We start from the raw sequence: 15,856 nt of genomic DNA on the forward strand, positions 1-15,856 counted from the left end.
TAAGGGAGTTTGTAAAAGAGGTAGTATGCTTAATTTTGACTGAAGATAGCTAGCTTTAGTCAGACAGGAGGACCAGGGCACTGGGCCCATCAAGGATATTACAGGCCTTATCGGTGAATATTTAGTTTTAATTAAATGCACACAAGTTTGTAGCCCTTTTAGTTACGTAGATAGAGAAAAGGTGCAGGCAGTAATTTGGTGCAGGCTCCTGGTTCAGTGTACAAAGGCTCTGGAGAGGCAGTAATAGCAGGGCATGTATGTCTTGCATGCAGGAAGTCCCAGGTTCAATTCCTAGAATCTCCAGCCAACACACTATCTTACATATAGCTCAACTCCGCTGAAGGAGCATGATGTGAGCCAGTGTGTTGTAGTGATTAGAGGGTTGGACTAGGACTGTGGAGGTTCAAATCCCTACTCAAGTTCACTGGGTGGCTTTGGACCACTCTCTCCCCACCTCACCTACCTCACAGGGTTGTTGTGAGGGTAAAAGTGTGTGTGTGTGTGTGTGTGTGTGAGAGAGAGACAGGGGGAGGGGTACCGTGTGTGCTGCCCTGAGCTCCTCTATTTTATAATAAATTGAAAAACTACTATCTATACTTTTAATAATATAGTTCATTTATTTAAAACATTTTACCCTGCACTTCAGCGGAAAAAAAAAACCTTCCAGAACAGCTTGCAAAGATCAATATAAGACAGTCGCTGTCCTCAGGCTTACAATCCTGACACAAAATGAAAGGAGTGCAATGAATATGAACTTGAGCACACTCCAGGAGAGAGCGGAGGACAGGAAGGCCTGGCGTGCTGCGGTCCATGGGGTCATGAAGAGTCGGAGACGACTGAACGACTGAACAACAGTTGTGCTCTATTAGACCAAATAATAAGAGTTAAATCTTTTTGTGCCAATAAACAGAGCTATGATCTATTAATTACAACCAATTTTACTTTCTTTGGTTCCTTCTCTGCTTGTATTGGTTAAATTCTTTGGTGAAGGTGGTCCTGCTGTATATTCTACACATTCGCTACATGATCAGCTAGACTGATTCCTACTGCTATGTAACATGTCTCTGTGGTGGCATGCATGGGGTGAGAGAGTTATGTGAGGAAACACAAAATTGAGAACGGACCCAGGTCTTTGTTGAAAATGGTTTAAGGAATGACCAGTGACACTGACTAGGAGAAAAAAGGTTGTTTGTGGGTTACAGCGCAATCCTATACCTGTCTACTCAGAAGCCCCATTGAGTTCAATGGGGACTACTCTCAGATAACTTGTGTATAGGATTTGTGACCTTAGGGTGCAATGCTATGCATATTTATCCAGAAACAAGTCCCACAACTCCCAATTGGCTGGGGAATGCTGGGAGTTGTAGGATTTATTTCTGTCTAAAAACATGCATAGGATTGTACTCTTAATGATTTGATTTAAAATTACTGTAGGTTTGATCAATAGGGTTTCCCCCCAATCCTTTTTATTGGGGAGGGCGAAGAAGAGAAAGGTTTTTATGGAATATGGACTAAATCTCAGTTGGTGGGTTTCTCCGTAGTACGCAAAGGGTGCTCAAAATGATGCGGGGCGAACGCGCCACTGCATTTCTAAACATAATAATGGTATTCATTCCGCTTTAACGCCGCCCAGCCGTCAAAGCTTTCTAGGCAGCTCACAACGCTATAATAAAAAGCACTCGAATGGCTCGGTTAAAAAAAAAAGGTATTTCATTAAGTTAAAGCAACCGAAGGACGAGGGTGAAAGGGCCAAAGGAGGGCGGGAGCCCAGCCCCCGCCGCGCTCCACAGAGCCCCTTCCCGCCCTAGCCGTCCTCGCTCGCTCCGCGGGCGCCGGGCTGCCGCTTCCTCCTGCCGGGCCTGCCCTCGGCTCGGCTCGGCTCGGCTCGGCTCCGCCCCCGCCCCGCTCGCCTTGGCACCGCAGCCTCCGCCTCCCCGCCCCCCGGCTCGTCTCGGCGTCGCCCTCCTGCCGTGGAAGATGGCGCTGAGCGGCCAGGTCAGTCAGTGTGCGTGGAAGCGGGCGGCGGCGAGGCGTTGAACCCCGAGGCCGGCCGTTGCGGGGCTGTGGAGCGGGTGGGAAGATGGCTCAGCCCTGGGGAGGGGCAGGTAGGCCGTCGGTGGAGGAGGAGGCAGGGGGGGAGGCGAGGCGAGGCGAGGCGAGGCGAGCGGGGCGTCGGAGGACGGCAGCGCATCCCCGCGGAAGGCGACGCTTGGAGTGTGTCGGGGGGGGTGGGGGGCGAGGAGAAGGAGGGGCTCCTGCCCTCCCCACGTCAAGCTGGGATGTTGCAAGAAGAGGGTGGGCGCCTGCCAAGGGGCTCATCGTCGTGGGAGGGCTGTGCTTGGAGACCGGGGTGGGGAGAGGAGGTGGTGATCCCCCGTGTCAGGCTGGGGTGTTGCAGGAAAGAGGGTGGGCGCCAGCCAAGGAGATGGGGTTTGGGAAAAGTGGGGCTTGCAGGGAGGATGGTGATTGGGGCAGGTGTCCCCTAGGGCAAGCTCCCCCAACCTGGCGCCCTTCAGATGTGTTGGACTGCAGCTCCCAACTGCCACTGGCCATGCTGGCTGGGAATTATGGGAGCTGCAGTCCAACACATCTGGAGAGTGCCAGGTTAGGGTGGACTGCCCTATAGGGTGGAAGAAGTGGGGAGTAACGCTACCTAAGGGGAGGGGGGGTCAGAAGTTCAAGGGCAGGATGATTGGAAATAGTGGTTGTTGATTGTAAATTATTACCCTTACTCCAACTTTACAAAAAACAAAAACAAATTAGCAGCTTTATAAGGCAAGGAAATGCTTTGCCATGTATTTCTACAGTGCCAGGTGGAACATTCTGCAATGAATGGAAAGCTATAAAGAGATGAATGGAGAAAATGTGTGTCTGGGGGTGGGAGGAGTTGGTTAGAATTTTGTGCTGTGGATTTTGTGACTGCTTGTACATTCCTCTGCGAGAGTTATTTGTTTCAGCCCCATCCTGTATTCAGCAGGTAAAACGCTTGCTTCCTTAAAACAGTCACACTGCTTTCATTTGAGCAGCCTCAAAAGCATATTCTTTATAGCATACATGGCTTTCTGGTGTCTGTTTATTCCCTCTCTTTTAAGGAATGCCCACCCAATCTGGGACAAAATTATGGGAAGTATAAATACCTCAAAAGCATTTTTTTTCCCCTGTGAAAGGAGTGAAGAAGGAACACATTATTGATTGTTCTGGTGAACCAGAGATTCAGACAAAACCACATACCTGAAAGAAAACTAGTGCCATTGAAATTGTCAAGACAAACCTAGACATTTTCTCCAGTATGTGAGTTGCTAAGGTACGGGTGGGCAGAATCTACATAGGGATCTACTGGTAAGTTACTGGATTTTTGTGATAGATGACTGAATGACCAACAAGAGAGTGACCTGGTTTGCACGATCACAGCAGCCCACCATGGCTTACTGGCCATAGTGGGTTGCAGCACCCAGATGTGCTAGGTTTCCAATCCAAGCACCCTGCTGCTGTGGTTTCTCATTATATGTGAACCCGGAGATGGTGGGTGGTTGGAGTGGTTGACTAGCTACCCAGAACCCATGGACTGTTTTAGGGTTGAGGGTGGCTTGTCAACCACCCCAACAACCTACCCTTACCAGGTTCGCACATAATGAGAAACTATGGCGCACCCCTGCCACGCCCCAAATATTCAAAATGGGGCAGCCACTAGAACAATAAGCCCCATGGAGAAATCTCCCATGGTGACTTCTCATAATTTTTTTTAGATTAGTTTTTTAGTTTTAAAATGTTAAGAAACCAAAAAGAACAGCACTGAAATATTCTTGTCTTTTAAAAGAGGTGGGAAGAAGTCTGGATTAGATAAGTAGGGAACCATATCATTAAGATAAAGATTGAATAAAAGAGGTGCAAGCAAACATCCCTGGCGCACTCCTTTGTTAACAATAATGGGGCCTGAAAGATCACCTGAAGACTCTCTCACACGCAAGATAGAATTCTCATACAGCCCCTGTATTCTCCTGAGCAATTTATAATCCACATTTAAAAGTGTAAGCTTCTGCCAAGGGCGAGGTCTAGATATAGAATCAAAGGCTGCTCGAAGGTCTACAAATGCAGCAAAAAGTGAGTGATAAGGGGGAGATGTATATTTCCCAGCCAAATATTTTAGTAGAAAACAGTGGTCTACTGTAGATTTGCCACATCGGAAGCCTGCTTGTTCTTCAACAAGGAGATTCTCCCTGAGCACCCAATTTTCCAGCTTATCTAAAAGATGTCTTGCATACAACTTACTTATAACATCCAGTAGACTTATAGGGCGATAATTCTTAGGGTCTGACCGATTGCCCTTTTTATAAATAGGCACTACAATAGCTACTGCCCAATCTTGGGGAAATTTCCCAGTTCTATCAATAAGTGTAAATAAGGTTGCTAACATTGGGATCCACCAATGAGGATAATCGATCAAGAAATCTGGTGAAATGCCACTCCTTCCGGGGGCCTTTCCGTGCTTCAACTTGCGTATCAGCATAGCTATTTCCTCACAGGTGACTGGGGGCCAACTAGATGATTCTGGGTCTTCCTCCTGCAATGGGGGAAGACAGGCCATCTCATCATAAAAGAGGGAATGGAAGTGTCATTCCCATTCATGTGTTGTAATAACAGATGCACAACATGTAATAACAGTGTCCTATCATACACCCAGGTGGGGATGCGTAGGCTTTTAAGAGCCCTAAGCTCATATTGTGTGAGAGAAGCCCTTCAGGTCAACTACGAAAAATCTAAAATCTTAGTCTTTGGCAAAAGGAGGAAAAAATACCGATGGCAGCTGGATAACCATCTGCTTGATCAGGTCAACAAATATAAATACCTTGGAGTGACATTTCAAAGTTCAGGATCTTGGTCGGAGCACTTGAATGCAATAGCCCTGACAACTAATGTAACTAGTAATGCCATTCTTCGTTTTGTTGCTGGACCAGGTGGTAAGATGGTGGCCCCTTTAATAGAGTTATACAAGGGCAAATTACTTCCCCAAATATTATATGGGGCACCTGCCTGGACCCATGCTAACATTGCTTCATTGGAGTCAGTGCAGCATAAATTTCTATCCAGAGTACTCGGGGTTCCCAGATCCACTTCTAAGGCCATTGTCCGACTAGAAACAGCTTGTCACTCAGTGGGAATGCTTGTTCTAAAAGCTGCCACTTTCTTCTGGTTAAAGATAGTGTTCCAACTGGCCTCCCCCTTGGTCTTATTAGCATATGAAGCTATGGGAAGGGGCTCATGGGCAGACAAGATAACCACATCTATCTCTGAGTTGGGCTTTTCACAATCATATTTGCTTGCGAGGGGCTATGATAGAGCTAGGGATGAGATTTCAAAGAGGTTACAGGATGTTGATATTCAAACAACAATGGCTGTTGCTGCTGAAAGTCGCTCTAACAAGATCTATAAAAGCATCATGACCTCTCCGGGGAAGGCTCCCCCGTATTTGATTTCCATCACCTCACATGAATTGAGATGGCTCATGACTAGGTGTAGACTGAACTCACTCCAATTGATGGAGGTGAAGGCACGTTATAGGATCCATCATGGCATGAGTGCAGATTGCCCAGCTGGTTGCCCCAAGGTAGAGGACATGGTACACTTTTTAGCAGAATGCCCATTGTATATCAATTTGAGGAAGCAATATCTTGAGCCCCTATTAGCTGTGCTTGAGGATACTTCTGGTGCAAGTATAACTCGATTATTATTAGCTGGAACAGATCATTATACATCATATAGGACTGCTAAGTTTGTCAGTCGAGCCCTGGAGAGGCGAAAGTCATTGACTGTTATAAAAAAACTAAATCCGTAAACATGGTAATAATATTCTGGCAGATATTGTTTTAGGATTTTAAAATGTTTTTAACTTGTTCTTGTTAGTTATTTTATTAATAATTTGTACTTTGGTCTCCCTTTTGGGTTGATGTGAGAATTCTATTTGTTTTGTGTGCGGACGGCCTGATTGGCTAAAAAGCAATAAACTGTATACTGTAACAAAAAAGAAAGGGAAAACATTGTAGCTACGTAGATTTGAATATGGCTTCTTGTTACTTGCAAACCAGACCTACAACTGCCAATAGCAAAACTAAGGGCTCTCTGCCCTCTCCCCCTAGTCAGGCTGTTAGAATCCCTGATCTGTAGTAACTCACATGTAGATTTGGACCTACATATGCAGGTTATCCCACTGTGTGGCACAGTAGGTAGCTTGCTCTGTGCCGAGATAAAATTTTGCATCTAGCTCCACCTCACCAGCCACTGTCTTGAACTTGGTTAAAGTGGTTGGCCTGACACACGTGGCAGGGCACACCTTCAATCTGATTTTCTACACTGGGTGGGAAGGAGATAGGGGTTGGTGGCTCATGTGACTCCTTAGTTATGGATAGATCATTACCTGGTAATTTCATAGGTGCCTTTAATGTCTGCAGGAATAGCTGGCCAGTTAAGCTGCTTTGCCCCTAAATGTTAATGGATCCTGATGGCTTCCTGTTTGTTCTGGGGACATTTTTGCTGATATGACTAACTGTTCAGCTTGAAGCCCTAGTAAATTATTTAAATAGGGAATAATTGGCATGAGTCGTTGACACAATAGCACTTAGGTATCTTCTCCCATATCATGGAACCCGGGTTTTATGTTTTGTTTATTTATTTATTTATTTATTTATTAAATTTATTAATCGCCCATCTGACTGGTCACCCAGCCACTCTGGGCGATGTACAACCCACCATAAACAATTTAAAACAATAAAATTTTACCATAATTTTTTTTTAAAAAAATACCCTAACCCACCCCAAATGCCTGCCTGAACAACCACGTTTTTAATGCACGACGGAAGCTCATTAAAGAGGGGGCATGACGGAGTTCCCTAGGGAGGGAGTTCCACAGAGTGGGGGCCACCACAGAGAAGGCCCTCTCCCTCGTCCCCACCAGTCTAGCTGTCCTGGCTGATGGGACAGAGAGAAGGCCATCCGAGGCTGATCTTGTTAAGCGGCCTGTCTGGTGTTGCTGGAGGCGCTCCTTAAGATAGGCTGGGCCGGAACCATATAGGGTTTTAAAGGTCAAAACCAACACCTTGAATTTGGCCCGGAAAACAACTGGTAACCAGTGCAACTCCTTCAGCACTGGAGTGATGTGATCTCGCCGGCGGCTGCCTTTAATCAGGCGAGCCGCCGCGTTCTGTACCAGCTGCAGTTTCCGAACCGTCTTCAAGGGTAACCCCACGTAGAGCGCATTACAGTAGTCTAAACGAGAGGAGACCAGGGCATGTACTACCGATGGGAGCAGATGGTCGGGAAGGTAGGGGCGCAGCCGCCGTATCAGATGGAGTTGATACAGCGCTGTCCGGCTCACAGCTGACACCTGAGCCTCCATGGACAGCTGGGAGTCCAAAATGACCCCCAGGCTGCGGACCTGGTCTTTCAAGGGTAGCTGTACCCCATTCAACACCAGGTCAACATCCCCCAGCCTCCTCTTGTCTCCCACCAAAAGTACCTCGGTCTTGTCAGGGTTGAGCTTCAGCTTATTCCTCCCCATCCAGCCACTCACCATCTCCAGACATTTGGACAGGGATTCTACGGCCAACCTTGGTGAAGATTTGAATGAGAGGTAGAGCTGAGTGTCATCCGCATATTGATGACACTGCACCCCAAACCTCCTGATGATAGCCCCCAGTGGCTTCACATAGATGTTAAATAGCATCGGGGAGAGGATGGAACCCTGTGGCACCCCACAAGTAAGTGGCCACGGGTCCGAAACCTCCTCTCCCAGTGCTACCCTCTGGTACCTGCCAGAGAGGAAGGACTGGAACCACCGCAATACAGTGTTTCCAATGCCCAACCCCTCCAGGCGGTCCAGGAGGATACCGTGGTCAACGGTATCAAAAGCCGCTGAGAGGTCGAGGAGAACAAGGAAGGAGCATTCACCCCTATCCAGAGCCCTCCTCATATCATCCACCAAGGCGACCAAGGCCGTTTCTGTCCCATGCCCAGGCCTGAAGCCCGACTGAAATGGGTCTAGATAATCAGTTTCTTCCAAGTGTGCCTTCAACTGCACCGCCACCACCCGCTCAATCACCTTGCCCAAAAATGGCAGATTTGAGACTGGGCGAAAGTTGTTCAGAACTTGAGGATCCAAGGAGGGCTTCGTTAAGAGCGGTCTTATCACTGCCTCCTTGAGGGCTGATGGCATCACTCCCTCCTCAAGGGAGGCGTTCACCACCGCCTTGATCCCCTCACCCAGTCTCTCTCTGCAGCTCATAATGAGCCAAGATGGGCAAGGATCAAGTAAGCAGGTGGTTGGCCTTACAGATGAAAGCACCTTGTCCACTTCATCAGGAGGAAGAAGCTGGAACCGATCCCACAAAACCGGTTTGCCACAGGCCACCTCTTGCTCACTAACTGTATCCACAGCGTGCAGAATAACACACCTAATCTGATCAATTTTATCTGCGAAGTGCCTTGCCAAGGCCTCACAGGAGGCCTTAGAATGCTTTAGTGGTTCTGGAGCCACAGGACTGACCAGGCTCTGGACCACTTGGAACAGCCTCCTGGGACAGCACTCTGCAGACGCGATAGAGGCAGCATAATATTCCTTTTTTGCTGCCTTCACCACCACGTGATAGGCTGAAGATACAGCTCTAGCCCGTGTCTGATCGTCTTTGGAGCGAGACTTCCGCCACCGGCGCTCTAGCCGTCTCACCTCCTGTTTCAGAGCTCGTAACCGCGGATTGAACCATGGTGCAGTCCGAGCCCTGTTCAGGGGGAGAGGGCGTTTCGGAGCCACCTGATCTAATGCCCCAGTGATTGCGGCATTCCAGCCACCCACCAGGGTCTCGACCGAGTGGCCGTTGGCATGCCCCAGAGAATCCCCAAGCGCGTTCAGGAATCCATTTGGATCCATAAGACGCCTGGGGCGGACCATTTTAATGGGTCCTCCACCCCTGCGGAGGGGTTGTGGAACCGAGAAGTCCAACATCACCAGATAGTGATCTGACTATGACAAGGGGGTGGTGGATATACCCCTGACTTCCAGATCACTCCCCGCTTCTCCAGAAACAAACACAAGGTCTAGTGCATGACCGGCTACATGGGTGGGCCCAGGTAGAATATGGTGCAGCTCCCAGGAGGCCATGGTCTCCATGAAGTCCCGAGGTGCTCCTGTGAGGATGGCCTCCGAATGTACGTTGAAGTCCCCCAACACCAGTAAGTTAGGGGACTGTACACGCACATCAGAGACCACCTCAAGCACCTCGGCCAGGGAGTCAGTCGTGCAGCGGGGTGGACGGTACACGAGCAGAATCCCCAGACTGCCCTTCGGGCCCAACCTCCAGTACATGCACTCAGCAACCTTGGTCTCCCGGAGAGGGGGTCTGGTGAAGACCAAGGACTCTCGGTAGATAACAGCCACTCCCCCTCCCCGATCCCCAGCCCTCGGCTGCTGTGCATACGAAAATCCAGCTGGACACATGGCTGCAAGGGTTGGAGCAGCAGCCTCGGCCAGCCAGGTCTCCGTAATACATGCCAGGTCTGCACCCTCATCCAGGATCATGTCATGGATGAGGGAGGTTTTCTGGGTAACAGACCTGGCATTGCAGAGCAGCAAACGAAGGCCAGAAGATGGGGTCACGCCTCCCCCAGCCATCCTTTGGCTCTGGACAGGCCCGGAGCAGGGGACAGATACTACACATCTCTCCCTCATTCCCCTTAGCTGGCATGGCCTGCCCCTAGCGCTCCGCCAGCGCCTGCCGCCCAGCCTCGGTATGTTCTGGCCCCCAACACTCCCCCCACTGCCTCCATCAGGTGGACACATGCCCCCTCGCTCCCACCTATCAGGCAGGCTACCCACCCCTAAAAACACAACAAAATACCCCCCAACAAAATAAAACAAACAAAACAATTAAAATCCCCTTAAAAATGCCAGGCAGGAGTCCACAGGGAAGGCCTGGTGGCGGTGGTAGCGGCGACGGCGGCAGCAGGCCCAGCGGCTGCAAGCACGCCTCTTCCCCGGTGGTGGTGACTTCTCCTGCAGGTCCTGGCTCTCCCAGGCCACCTCAGCCAGCCAGCTTATGTAGCCCCTCCAGGGAGGGGCAGGTGGAGCAGCACAGCTGGCTCGGTACCTGGGGGCCTGGTCCTGCAGGGACTGGCGGTCTGCCAGGCAGAAGTCCACAAGGAAGGCCTGGTGGTGGTGGCAGCGGCGGCGGCAGCAGGCCCAGCGGCGGCAGCAGCAGGCCCCGCGGCGGCAAGCACGCCTCTTCCCCGGTGGTGGTGGTGGTGGTGGCTTCTCCTGCAGGCCCTGGCTCATATGTTGGTATACCAGGGAGTTAACGTGAGGTAAAAGTGTCCCCAGCCAGTCGTGTCCAACTCTAGGGGGTGGTGCTCATCCCCGTTTCTAAGCCGAAGAGCCAGCGCTGTCCGAAGACGCTTCCGTAGTCATGTGGCCGGCATGACTGAACACCGAGGTGCACGGAACGCTGTTACCTTTCCCGCCGAAGCGGTACTGATTTGAAATTCAATCCATACAAGATGGGAGTTGCTTATGGAGCCCAGGAAGTGGTTGATCTGTCTGTCTCGGACAGAATCATACTCCCCTTAAATGCAAGGTTTGCAGCTTGGCAATGCTCATCGATCTTGCCTCGTTTTAGGGTGTTCCAGGGCCAAAAGTGCATTCCACCACTTTTGGTCAGTATGCCAGCTGAACCCCGTTCTAGATGACAAGGATCTTGTGACTGAAGAACATGCCATGGTAACTTCTTGGCTAGGTTACTGTGAAGTAATCTACATGGGGCTGCCCTTGAAGACAACTCTGAAACTTCAACTTGTCCAGAAGGTAGTGGCCCATTTCTTATCTAGGGTCACTTGGAAGGAGCATATTGCACCAACGTTGGCAAAGTTCTGCTAGCTTCTAGTTTATGTTCAGACCAAACTTAGAAGTTTTAACCTTTAAAGGCACAATCCTATGCATATTCAGACAGAAAAAAGGCCTACAACTCCCAGCATGCCCCAGCCAGCACTGCTCGCTGGGGTATGCTGGGTGTTGTAGGCCTTTTTTCATGTCTAAACTTGAATAGTATTTCACCCTAAATCTCTTAAACAGCGGGTCTGCGATATTTGTCAGAAGTCTTTTCCTATGTAACCTCGCCTCTGAGAACTGAGATGTAAATGTAGTAATCGTGGATTCCACTGCTGAGGGAGGCTATGCTGACATCTACTAGCAATTATACCTTCTCAGTGGTAACTCCTGTTTTGTGGTACTGCCAAAGAAAAACCTGCCGGATCTCCGCTCTTGACTCTTTTAGAAGAGCAGTAGTTAACATGTTTTCTGCCAAATCAAGAGTGTTGGACTAGGAGCTGGGAGATCCGGGTTCTAGTCCCCACTTGGCCATGGAAGCTCACTGGGTGACTTTGGGCCAGTCACACACTCTCAGCCCAACCCACCTCACAGGGTTGTTGTTGTGAGGATAAAATGGAGAGGAGGAGGATAATGTAAGCCGCCTTGGGTTCTTTGCAAGAGGAAAAAAGGCGGGGTATAAATGCAATAAATAAATAAATAAATATTTAATATTGTTTTATTGGATCTGTTGTATGTATTACTTTGTATTCTACCTTGGGAATAGCACAGTTGAAAAGCAGCTTATTTCTTTCCCCCTCATTGCGCTTTGGTCCAAGATAAGTTTGTGTTTGCAGCACCACTGGGTTGGCGGGATGTAGGAAAGGATTTGGCAAAACACCCTTTTGATTGGTGACCTAGAATACCTCTGTCAGCCCTTGCTATTTTGTGTTTTTATTTGGATATTTTTATTATTAGATTTATATAGGGCACTCTCCACCTGCCAGGTGCCTGGGATGATGTAAAATAAAAACATTAGAACATCACATAAAACCATGAACCGCGGGAGCCAAAAAAATCATACAGTAAAATAAGAGTGACATTAAAATCAAAAATGAAGAATGACAAAACATTTTACAATATTAAAAGCCTGGTGGAACCCAACAGTCCTAATCACTGCCTTGTTGTGGCAAAGGAGCTTGCGTAACTCAGTGAAGCCATAAGCTATGCTGTGCAGGGCCACCAAGACGGACAGATCATGGCGGAGAGTTCTGACACAATGTGGTCCACTGGAGAAGGAAATGGCAACCCACTCCAGTATTCTTGCCAAGAAAACCCCATGGAACGTATCACAAGGCTAAAAGAGATGACGCCAGAAGATGAGCCCCTCAGGTCGGAAGGTGTCCAATATACTACTGGGGAAGAGCAGAGGGAATTTCCAAGTAGCGCCAGAAAGAGTGAAGCAACTGGGCCAAACCCGAAAGGGCACTCAGCTGTGGATGTGTCTGGTGGTGAAAAGGAAGTCCGATGCTGTAAAGAACAATATTGTTTAGGAACGTGGAATGTCAGATCAATGAATCAAGGTAAGCTGGAGGTGGTCAAACATGAGATGGCAAGATTGAACATCAACATCTTGGGAATCAGCAAACTCAAATGGACAGGCATGGGCGAATTTAATTCAGGTGACCATTATATCTACTACTGTGGGCAAGAATCCCTTAGAAGAAATGGAGTAGCACTCATAGTCAACAAAAGGGTGGGAAAAGCAGTACTGGGGTACAATCTCAAAAACGACAGAATGATCTCAGTATTAATCCAAGGCAAACCATTCAACATCACAGTAATTCAAGTCTATGCCCCAACCACTGAGGCCGAAGAAGCTGAGGTTGATTGGCTCTATGAAGACCTACAACACCTTCTAGAACTAACACCAAAAAAAGATGTCCTCTTCATCATAGGGGATTGGAATGCTAAAGTAGGAAGTCAAGAAATAACCGGATAACAGGCATGCATGGCCTTAGTGTGCAAAATGAAGCAGGACAAAGGCTAATAGAGTTTTGTCAAGAGAACACGCTGATCATAGCAAACACTTCCAACAGCACAAGAGGCGACTCTACACATGGACATCACCAGATGGTCAATATCGAAATCAGATGGATTATGTCCTTTGCAGCCAAAGATGGAGAAGCTCTATACAGTCAGTACAAACAAGACCTGGAGCTGACTGTGGCTCAGATCATGAGCTGCTTCTTGCAAAATTTCGGCTTAAATTGAAGACCGTAGGGAAAACCACTAAACCATTCAGGTATGACCTCAATCATATCCCTTATGAATATACAGTGGAGGTGAGGAATAGATTTCAGGGATTAGACCTGATAGACAGAGTGCCTGAGAAACTATGGACAGAGGTCCGTAACATTGTTCAGGAGGCAGCAACGAAATCCATCCCAAAGAAAAAGAAATGCAAGAAAGCAAGGCGGCTGTCTGATGAGGCTTTACAAGTACCTGAGGAAAGAAGGGGAGCGAAAAGCAAAGGAGAAAGGGGAAGATATATCCAACTGAATGCAGAGTTCCAGAGAATAGCAAGGAGAGACAAGAAGGCCTTCTTAAATGAACAATGCAAAGAAATTGAGGAAAACAATAGAATGGGAAAGACTAGAGATCTTTTCAAGAAAATCGGAGATCTCAAGGGAACGTTTTGTGCAAAGACGGGCATGATAAAGGACAAAGAAGGCAGGGACCTAACAGAAGCAGATGAGATTAAGAAGAGGTGGAAAGAATACACAGAAGAACTATACAGGAAAGATGTTAATGTCCCTGATAGCCCTGATAGTGCGGTCACTGAACTTGAGCCGGACATCCTCGAAAGTGAAGTCAAGTGGGCCTTAGGAAGCATTACTAACAACAAAGCTAGTGGAGATGACAGTATTCCAGCTGAGCTATTTAAAACCCTAAAGCGCTGCACTCAATATGCCAACACATTTGGAACACTCAACAGTGGCCACAAGACTGGAAAAGGTCAGTTTACATTCCAATTCCAAAGAAGGGCAATGCCACAGAGTGTTCAAACTACCGCACAATTGCGCTCATTTCACATGCCAGCAAGGTTATGCTCAAAATCCTACAAGCTAGGCTTCAGCAGCATGTGAATTGAGAAGTACCGGAAGTACAAGCTGGGTTTCGAAGAGGCAGAGGAACTAGAGATCAAATCGCCAACATTCGCTGGATCATGGAGAAAGCAAGAGAATTCCAGAAAAAGTCTATTTCTGCTTCATTGACTATGCTAAAGCCTTTGATTGTGTGGATCACAACAAACTGTGGCAAATTCTGAAAGAGATGGGGGTACCAGACCACCTTACCTGTCTCCTGAGAAACCTGCATGAGGGTCAAGAAGCAACAGTAAGAACCGGACATGGAACAACCGATTGGTTCAAAATTGGGAAAGGAGTACGACAAGGCTGTATATTGTCGCCCTGCTTATTTAATTTATATGCAGAGTACATCATGAGAAACGCGGGGTTGGATGAGTCACAGGTCGGAATTAAGATTGCTGGGAGAATTATCAACAACCTCAGATACGCAGACAATACCACCCTAATGGCAGAAAGCGAAGAGGATCTAAAGAGCCTCTTGTTGAGGGTGAAAGTGGAGAGTGCAAAAGCTGGTTTGAAACTCAACATTAAAAAAACGAAGATCATGGCATCTGGCCCCATCACTTCCTGGCATATAGAAGGGGAAGAAATGGAAGCAGTGACAGATTTTATTTTCTTGGGCTCCAAGATCACCGCAGACAGTGACTGTAGCCATGAAATTAAAAGACGCTTGCTCCTTGGGAGGAAAGCTATGGCAAACCTAGGCAGCATAGTAAGAAGCACAGACATCACCTTGCCGACAAAGATTCGTATAATCAAAGCTATGGTTTTCCCAGTAGCAACGTATGGCTGTGAGAGCTGGACAATAAGGAAGGCTGAGCGCCGAAGAATTGATGCCTTCGAACTGTGGTGCTGGAGAAGACTCTTACGAGTCCCCTGGACTGCAAGGAGGTCAAATCAGTCAATCCTAAAGGAAATCAACCCTGAGTGCTCATTGGAAGGACAGATCCTGAAGCTGAAGCGCCAATATTTTGGCCACCTAATGCGAAGAGAAAAGTCACTGGAAAAGACCCTGATGCTGGGAAAGATTGGAGGCAAAAGGAGAAGGGGATGGCAGAGGATGAGATGGCTAGATAGCATCACCGATGCAATGAATATGAACTTGAGCACACTCCGGGAAAGAGCGCAGGACAGGAAGGCTTGGTGTGCGATGGTCCATGGGGTCACGAAGAGTCGGACACGACTTAACAACTGAACAACAAAGCATAATGAGTCAATCTCACCTCCCTTAGGAGAGATTTCCTCAATCAGGCTTCTGCAACAAAAAGGCCTTGTCTTGAGTAGCCGCCAACCTAGCCAGCTCTCTAGGTAGTGGGATATATAACAAGGCCTCCAATGAAGCTCCTAAATTATGTGCAGGTTCATATGGAAGGAGGCAGTTCTTCAGATAACGTGGACCAATTTTTTTTTCTTGATATGGCAATAGCAAAACAAAACACGTAACGTATATTTGGTAAACATATTTCAATTAAATAATACATTCACATAGGTTAACAAAGAAGAATTTTATTTTTTACCCTCTGCCTAAGAACATAAAAATGGACATCGCAGATCCAAAAACTTGCCCCTGGAAGTGCTACATCTCTGGAGCCAGCCGCGTGCACGGTGCTTGCCACTAGTGGTAGGTTACTGTTGGATCCTACCCATGATGTTTTCGTAGTTATTCTTATTGTTAACCTGTGCACCTGCGGGACGAGTGAATCAAGTTTAGTGCAAGCATTTGTGCAGAATGTATCTTGGGGTTGGTTCTTTCAGAGCTAGCTAGCAAGGATGTCTTGATTTAAATAAGAGGTGAGGTGAAAATGAGATTTTTATTCTTGCCTGGCAAATGTGAAATAAATGGCAGAGATCAAACACAGCA

At 47.9% G+C, this 15,856-nt stretch overlaps 1 protein-coding gene across 1 annotated transcript in view; it reads left to right on the forward strand.

The window, feature by feature from the left end:
• The first annotated feature begins 1,814 nt into the window (after window positions 1-1,814).
• Window positions 1,815-15,856, forward strand: part of RANBP17 (RAN binding protein 17) — a 271,515-nt gene continuing 257,473 nt past the window's right edge. Inside the window, exon 1 of the mRNA XM_084825522.1 lies at window positions 1,815-1,995. Within this exon, the coding sequence (XP_084681648.1) occupies window positions 1,978-1,995 (18 nt within the window). The 5' untranslated portion in view covers window positions 1,815-1,977. The remainder of the gene's footprint in view (window positions 1,996-15,856) is intronic.

This window comes from Heloderma suspectum, chromosome 1 (genome assembly GCF_057233095.1).
Source record: "Heloderma suspectum isolate Gila_16-S chromosome 1, 16-S_ref, whole genome shotgun sequence".
NCBI lineage: Eukaryota > Metazoa > Chordata > Lepidosauria > Squamata > Helodermatidae > Heloderma > Heloderma suspectum.